At 32.7% G+C, this 8256-nt stretch overlaps 1 protein-coding gene across 6 annotated transcripts; it reads left to right on the forward strand.

The window, feature by feature from the left end:
* Window positions 1-738: 738 nt before the first annotated feature.
* On the forward strand, window positions 739-7933 carry LOC127076672 (protein ENHANCED DOWNY MILDEW 2). 6 transcript variants are annotated; one of them, XM_051018382.1, is made up of 20 exons: window positions 744-928; window positions 1240-1338; window positions 2000-2438; window positions 2522-2618; window positions 3129-3179; window positions 3258-3421; window positions 3561-3657; window positions 3773-3871; window positions 4223-4470; window positions 4635-4724; window positions 4808-5314; window positions 5418-5562; window positions 5690-5791; window positions 5891-5983; window positions 6266-6307; window positions 6666-6779; window positions 6897-6968; window positions 7054-7172; window positions 7265-7328; window positions 7419-7933. In XM_051018382.1, exons 3-20 carry the CDS (start codon window positions 2029-2031, stop codon window positions 7737-7739), a joined length of 2835 nt encoding a protein of 944 aa, XP_050874339.1. In that variant the 5' UTR covers window positions 744-928; window positions 1240-1338; window positions 2000-2028; the 3' UTR covers window positions 7740-7933. The 6 variants fall into 6 exon arrangements, 5 of the variants coding, with proteins under 5 accessions (XP_050874339.1, XP_050874338.1, XP_050874342.1 ...); XM_051018381.1 differs by lacking the exon at window positions 1240-1338; XM_051018385.1 differs by lacking the exon at window positions 1240-1338 and having other exon boundaries at window positions 746-928; window positions 3261-3421.
* The last annotated feature ends 323 nt before the right edge of the window (window positions 7934-8256 follow it).

An 8256-nucleotide genomic window follows, 5' to 3' on the forward strand; every position in this document is an offset into this window, starting at 1 on the left:
AGAATAACTATTCAAACCAAATTTTCATTTGAAACTTTTATGAAAAGTTTTTTGGTAAAATTTTTTTACATCAAAATATGTTACACTATAAAAATCATTTAAAAGAAAAACCACAACAAACTAACCCTTATTTCCATAAGTCGACCTATAGTTCTATGTGTCGATCTGTACTGCAATTTTTCACAAAAATTGATTTTTCATGCATGTTTGATGCATGAGACCTTTCCCACATTGTTTCCAAATACTTTTATGCACATAAAGATTCAAAGGATACCGTCCAATATACATTTACGCTAAAATATCATAGTTTTGACATCATACAAAATACATCTAACAGAAGTTGCACTCACAATTATGATGAAGAAAGATCTGATACCTTTTACTAGAATCTCGGATATGAGTAGAGGCTTGATCCTAAGCGCCTATTGAGGTGAAGTCTTCCCTATAGAGAAAATGATTCATTGATACTCGTGTTATCGTGACCAGAGTTAATATTCTATATAAAAAAGAGATTTTTGATGAGAATAGAGTCATCCCCTTTTAGTTTTTTTTACATGGGTATTTGATATTTTCAAATCTATAATATATTCTCATACAATTTCTTTAAGTCTTTAATATATTCTTTCATACAATTTCGTTAAAGTTTGATTGTTATACAAGTACAAAACGCACTTAAAGTCCCACATACAATTTAGATTTCTCCAAACATAAGCATGTTATGGCATGCGATGGTAAATCACAATTTAATCATGAGAAAATCCTTTACCAGAAAAACACTAGAAAACAAAAATGAAAAATGAAAAGAAAGTTAAAAAAGAAAAGAAGAGAAAACATACATGAAAATAGAAATGAACGTGTAATGCAAGTTTCTTCTTAAACCATTCTCAAATTCTCAAATACATTGAAACCCTTCATCGTCTTCACAAAGGTAAAACCAGAATCAGAATCATCATCTTCTTCTAGTATTTTTCATTCTATGCTTTACGTTTTTCTCATTTGTTGAATTAGTTAGTTCAAGTTCTCTAATGTTTCTATTTTTTTTGGAAATTTTGATTTTAACATTAGGGTTTGTGTGAACTTGAAAATTACTCAGAAAGGAGTTGAAATCTGTGTTTCGATTTTTTTGCATTCTGAGTGTGATTGATTTTATTTTTCTTCAAAATATTTCTGGTTCTTTGTCAAGGAAGCAAAATGTGTGTATGATTAAGGTTATTTTGTTTGAATGCTGAGAAAATGTAGGAAAATGAAGGGGGAAATTTCGGAATGAAGTTGAGTGAGAGAAAATGTTGCTTTTCATGAGTATATTGAGCTGAGAATAGGGTCTGTAGAGAGTAAAAGGTGACATTTTAACATTTTTTTAGATTGAGTTGTTTTATTTCATTTTTTTAAAGGGAACTAGGTGATTGAGTTCATGATTAATGAGTTCAAGTTAAGGATGAATCGTTCGGAAATAGAAGAGTTCGAATTCAGGTTGAAATATCCTTGACCAGACTTTACTTACCTCCCGAATTTAAGTCGAATGGGTTTTGTAGATTGAGTTGTTTTTTGGGTATTGAAGTGAGAACGTAGGGACTAGTTTTTATTCAATTACTTCAATAAATGGAAAATATATTGTTATTGTTCATTCTTAATGATAGAGGTATTGTTTTTTTTTTTTTGTAAGTTGGATAACATGAAATATTTGCCTTTTTAAAAAAAACATAACATGAAATGTTCATCTTATTTTTGACTGCTTAACAGAATAAGCTTTTATGTGAATCATGCAATTACTTTGACTTGGTTTTTGTTGTTGTTATCCGTAGATTTTTGTATCTTATTATGAGCACTTCTCCTATGTTAGTTCAGCTTTTGTACATGATTAGAAACAGAATTATGATGCATCTTCATACTTATCTTGCAATGCATAGAGTTCATGTGATGTTTATTTCTTGGTAAGTTTATAAATAATACATGATTGAAAGGGGTTGAGTATTAAACTTATATGTTTCATATTTCACAGATTTTTCTGAACATAGTTTTGAGCATCTAATGGCATCATCAGATGAAGAGGGTGAGATTGTTCCAGATTTTGTTGATAGTTATTGGTTTGAAAATGATAAGGCGGAATTTGTTTCACTTTTTAGTTTGACATTATTGTGGAGCGTGGACGAGGTCGAATGTGACTCAGAAACAAAAGTGTTTTTACGCGGCATCACAGATAACGGCATCCAGAAAATTCACAAACAGATTACAGGATGGAGATTTGAACTTTCATGCGAGAAGCCTGAGATTTCAGTTCTATTGAGGGAGAAATACTGGATAGCTCTTCTAAAACCGAAAAAATGCTTTGAAAGTACTATTAGGTCAGTCTTGGTCACAGTTTCTTGGTTGCATTTTGTGAAATGGAATCCCGAGGAATCAAGAATACTTATTTGGAACAAAGTGTTGACGGAATTTAGGTGAACATTTTCTTTTATCCATTGTAGATTTCTTTTATTTGCGTATTCCAATCAAATTAATCAATGAAATGTCTGTTTTGCAGCTCATTTGATATTCAACCTTCTGAGAATGATGTTCTAAGTCATATGACATTGATTACAGAGGCTGCTAAAAGGGACACTGATTTAACAAAATCCAAGGTTCATAGTCCTATTTTAATTTTGTAAATGTATGTATGTTTGGACTTGCAGTCATACTCAGAAACATATCATTCATTCCTCCTCTTCATAGCGAGTAGATTTTATTTCCTTTTTTTCGTAATTAGTATCTATTATGATTTAGGATTCCTGTACAATAGTCTATGTTTTAGAGCCAGTAACTTGTAACTCATCAAAATGGCCTTTCAAGTTGGAATTGGACCCTCTGATCTGGGAGACTTTGCTTCCGCTTCAAAACCCTCACCATCTTCATTGTCGCCACCTTAGACTGCCTTCATTCGATGCTGCCTCTAGCATGTTCACCAAGTCCTTGAGCTACTTTTTGTCCAATAATTAAGCTATCTTAAAAATTAAATGAATTAAGTACAAGTTCATTTGAGCTGTCCTGCCCCTTTGTTTTTAGTAAAATAATTGGAGTCCCTGAGCCAAGTATATTAGAATTCATGGTAACGGTGGCATTTTTCCTAATTGTTTGTTTATTTTACTGGACAGTATTTGCTTAATTTCATAGGAAAGACATGTTCAAATGATGACATCCATGAGGTGAGCATAATTCTTTTTTCCTTTTTAGTATGTAATATTTCATGTTCTTTCTTATTCATTATCTAGTTGGTTATATAGCAGGATGTTCACACGACAAAGAAATTAAAATTTATAGTTGATTCAGAAGAGGAGGAGGAGGAGGAAAAATCTGAAGTTGAAGGTGAACTCAATGTAGATGGAGAGCAAAATATCGGATACGATACTGTTTGTGCAATTTGTGATAATGGTGGTGAAATACTTCCGTATGTAATCACCATACTAGTCTCTTTACCATAAAGACTTATTATTGTCTTTTAGTTTCCATCTTTTATTGAAAAGTAAATCATCTTTCTCTTCTTCTTTTTACTTAACTGTTTTTTTGTTTTTGTGTTAATGATTCAGTTGTGAAGGAAGGTGTCTGAGATCCTTCCATGCAACTGTAGAGAGTGGTAGAGATTCATTATGTGAATCTCTTGGCTACACTAGTACTCAAGTTAATGTAAGTTGTGTTTCCCATCTTTACTATATTTTGTAATAAATTTCCAAACTCAAAGTTAGCATTATTTTCCTTTGAATCCAACTGCATTTGATAAAACCAAATCTTAACTTTGCAGGCCTTTCCAAACTTCTATTGTGACAATTGTAGATATAAGAAGCATCAATGCTTTGCATGTGGCAGACTGGGTTCATCAGATGAATCATCTAATCCAGAGGTATATTTTAGATAAATCCTAGCTTTTCCCATATAATGCATCTGGCTTTTCTCATCATTGGTAAAATTTCATATAAAATATTTCAAAGGATATTATGTCATTAGTTTTTTCTTTCCCACAGGTTTTCAGTTACTGATTAGTTGGTGTCCAGAAGAGGTTCTTTATTATTCTGTGCAAAAAATCGGGTGTTAAAAATATATACAACATTTTGTTTTATTTGTTTTTTGGCCTTATTTAGCATGCCATTTTTCTAACCGTAACTAACTGCTGCATTTCATTTATTGATGTAAGTAAATTTAAATATAGCCAACAATTGATGGTGTAATTAAACCTTTTTTTTAATGTTCTTAGGTATTTCCTTGTGTTACTGCAAATTGTGGTTACTATTACCATCCAGAATGTGTTGCAAGACTACTCAACCCTGGAATTGAAGCCAAACAAGAGGAAATGAGACAGAAAATTGCCATCGAAAAAACATTTGTCTGTCCTCTTCATATCTGTTCTCTATGTAGAAAAGGTGAAAATAGGAACGTTAGTGATTTGCAATTTGCAACGTGTAGACGCTGCCCCAAGGCTTACCACAGGAAATGCTTACCCAAGTAGGTTTTTCTTGCTTTCATTTCTTCTTGAAATTTTTTCTTTTGTTTGCAGGTATTCACTTTAACAGTTTTATGTGTCCTGTGTTGAATACCCTCTATTTATCTCTTGTTTGTCCATCGTGCATGCTATGTCTCATTATCTCTACTTCTATTACTTTCTTCAGGGAAATTTCCTTCATATTTGATTATTATATGGGCTTTGAGCAAAGGGCTTGGGATAATCTCCTTGACAAACGAATTTTGATGTATTGCTTGTAAGTTGGATTGTCCTCAAAGTAGTCAATCACATGACTTATGAGGCTTTACATTGTGTTATTTACATCTGATTGTTGTTTAGGGATCATGAGATAGTTCCGGAACTTGGAACTCCAGCTAGAAACCATCTGATATTTCCTGATAAGGATATCAAAAGGAAGAAAATCAGTTTCAAATTATTAAACAAAGAGAAGGTTGCTATAACATCGAACAAAAGTTTTGAAGAACTTCTTCTCACTAAGACATTGGTGCCAAAACTAACTTTAATGGAAAGATCTGTCCTTCAAGGTGGAAATTCTTCCAACGTTATGGAGAAAATATGCTCTAAGCCAGATACACATTTGTCATTTGAGCAGCCCAAAAAATACTTAAAGGTTGAAACAATGTCTGCGTCAAATAGGTGCTTACCGAATTTTGATAGCAAAGTGGCTTTGAAAAATGATAAATTGACTTGTAGTCCAAGGCTGCATGAAGCTACATCACAACAGCAAAGATCTGTTGGTAGAATTGAAGAAACAAGCTTGAAGAAGCCTTCGGTTAAAAAAGTCAAAACTTCACTTGAAGTTAGAAAAGCAGATATGGAAAAACGGTATTTTATGTACTATCATATGATTGTTTTTTTATTGAGTTAATTGAAGGAAACTATTGATTTCTAAACTCACCTGTTTACATTTGGAAATCGTGCAATGCAGAATTTTGTCTTTAATGGAAGAAGCCACATCTACATTGAACATGGAAAAATTTAAAAAGGAACAAGTCTTCAATACAAGTTCAAGTTCCACAGAAACTGTATTTCATAAGAACCTTACTCAAGGAAAAGTTGAAGGTTCTATTAAGGTCTGTCTTCTTTATACCGCTTCAATATAGCTGTCAGCATTGATGCCAAGTAGAATCTGAGCTAGTTAAGTCCAAATGGTTAATTATTCATTTTACTCATATAGTAGAATCTCTGACTCTTTTGCAGGCTATTCAAATAGCTTTACAGAAGTTAGATGAAGGATGTAGTATTGAGGAAGCAAAAGCTATTTGTGAGCCAGAAATTGTTCGTCAGCTTTTTATTTGGCAGGTTGTAACAAGTTATCATAAGTTGTTTTTCATAGTTCTTTTGATATAGAGGTGTAATATACAAGCATTCATGTCATAATCTATAATAATTCACTTGCAGAAGCAACTCAAGGTCTATCTTGCACCTTTTCTTCATGGAATGCGATATACTTCATTTGGTCGCCATTTCACTAAAATAGACAAGTTGAAGGAGGTAAATATGTCCTTTTAGAATATAATTTTTTCAAGCATTGGTTGTCAATAAGCTGAACTTATATCATATTTATCAGGATTTATGCGTGTATGAGTTGTCTCAATGAAAATGAAAGCTACATAATAGTCAAAACTATCGTATATAGTTATTTACTTAATATATAAGCTTGATATTGTTCATATTTATCAATACAACGTTGATTTGTACATCACTAAATTAGATACCTGTATTTTCTTGAATTCTCGCTCATTACTATAGCTAATGTAGAGCTTTCTAATGCAGATTGTTGATAGGCTTCATTGGTATGTGCAAAATGGTGACACGGTATGTTCGGGTCCTTGTTTGTATTTATAATAGAAATAGAAATTAATTACAATTAATACTAATCAAACATAATTGATATGACAACTATCAAATCACAACGTTTAATCTCTAATTGATTTAAAAGACAATAATCTGAAATAAGTCTCGACAAGCCTGTAAATAATCAACCTTCCGGTGCTTAACGTCAATACTTTGAAGCCTTGTAAATTCTTGTAAAATATTGGAATAAAAACTTTGTAATATTTGCTTGAAGGATGAAAAATTCTTACACGAATGATTCCTTTTGAAAGTTTTCTTTTAACTTAATTGTTGTTTCAACTAACTTGCATCCTCCATATTTATGCGATACCTTTGCCAGGTTTTGGACTTCTGTTGTGGTGCGAATGATTTCAGCTGTCTAATGAAATCAAAGCTTGATCAGACTGGGAAATCGTCATGTTCATTTAAGAACTATGATTTATTCCAAGCTAAGGTATATTACTTTGGATCTATCAAACCGATTAATGATACATGCCTATGATCTTGTTTTCTTTTTACACGTATCCTTCTGAAAATTCCTTTTATTGCTAATGACTCGTTCTACCTGTAGAATGATTTCAACTTCGAAAAAAGAGACTGGATGAGTGTCAAGCCTGAGGAATTACCAGATGGTTCTCAGCTTGTAAGGACATAATAAAACTTTTGCTTCAATTATTTTACTTTCATTTTAATATTGTAGCTAATATGTTCTTCTTTCACTTGACTAGATCATAGGGCTGAATCCTCCTTTCGGGGTCAAGGGTTTTCTTGCTAACAAATTTATTAACAAGGCATTGACGTTTAAGCCAAAACTCCTTATACTTATTGTGCCAAAAGTAACAAAAAGGTTAGTATTGTTTCTTATTCAGTCCCAAAAATAACTACTACTAATTTTTGAAAATATCCATGTTTCAGCTAATTTATATTCTTCTTTGACAGACTTGACAGAAAGAAAGGTGGATATGATTTAATTTGGGAGGATGAGGAAATATGTTCAGGAAAGGTAAGTTGGTAAAATTAACATGATTTTAATCTAAGATTGTGCGACTAAATCAAGGGCTTATACATGTTTTGCATTTGTGTATTCCTCCAGTCATTTTATCTACCGGGTTCTGTCGACACTCGAGACAAGCAATTGGAAGACTGGAACCTGAAGCCGCCACCTCTTTACCTTTGGAGTCGCCCTGACTGGAGTCGTAGACACATTGAAATTGCTCAAATTCATTGCCACATCAAACATGACGCGTATAATAATAAAGTACAAGAAATGTCAAATTATCTTATGGAGGAGAATCTTGATTGTTATATGGAGTACCGTGGATTACATGCACCTGGTAATTTTTTAAGCATATTTGATGGTGTTCCAGATGATAATGGTATTCCACTAGAGGATAGTGCAAATTACTTTCCTTGAAGGAGACTGTTTTCAGTTTGAGGAAGAGAAACAGAATGGAATGATGAATTATCATCTCATGCATGGTTTTATAAAGGGATGTACTTTTTTTTTATAGTGTATTATATTCATAGCACTCAAATGCCACTTAAACAAAGTTTTTTTTTATCAAGTAGAAATAGAACGCTCCAATGGAAGATAGTAATTGCATTCAATTTTTTTTATGGAGAACTTCTTACTATCTAGAAGCACTCAAATTTAACACGCATGAATGATTTTAACAATAAACTGTGGGTATTAGTTTGTTGTTGTTGTAATCCATCTAAAATCTGAACCGGAGACATGTATAGTTGCATCCTGGAGACATGTGTGTTCCATTAAGCACTTGGTATAGAGTATCCATACATTACACAAGAATGGTTAAGGCACGATACTAGGCAGATGTTGTGGGTCCAACGTACACAATTTGAGGTAGGGTAGATATTTGGCGTTGAGGGTTCCAAGCATGAGTCGGGACTGTAACTTCAGAGTCACAGTT

The sequence above is a fragment of the Lathyrus oleraceus genome, chromosome 4 (genome assembly GCF_024323335.1).
Source record: "Lathyrus oleraceus cultivar Zhongwan6 chromosome 4, CAAS_Psat_ZW6_1.0, whole genome shotgun sequence".
Classification (NCBI taxonomy): Eukaryota; Viridiplantae; Streptophyta; class Magnoliopsida; order Fabales; family Fabaceae; genus Lathyrus; species Lathyrus oleraceus.

Excerpts from the sequence above, each read along its gene's own strand:
- LOC127076672 (XM_051018382.1), top strand. The coding sequence starts at position 2,029 with ATGGCATCATCAGATGAAGAGGGTGAGATTGTTCCAGATTTTGTTGAT. Across the intron at positions 5,792-5,890 it reads GTCAGCTTTTTATTTGGCAG|AAGCAACTCAAGGTCTATCT; the intron begins GTTGTAACAAGT and ends ATTCACTTGCAG. Across the intron at positions 7,173-7,264 it reads GTGCCAAAAGTAACAAAAAG|ACTTGACAGAAAGAAAGGTG; the intron begins GTTAGTATTGTT and ends CTTCTTTGACAG.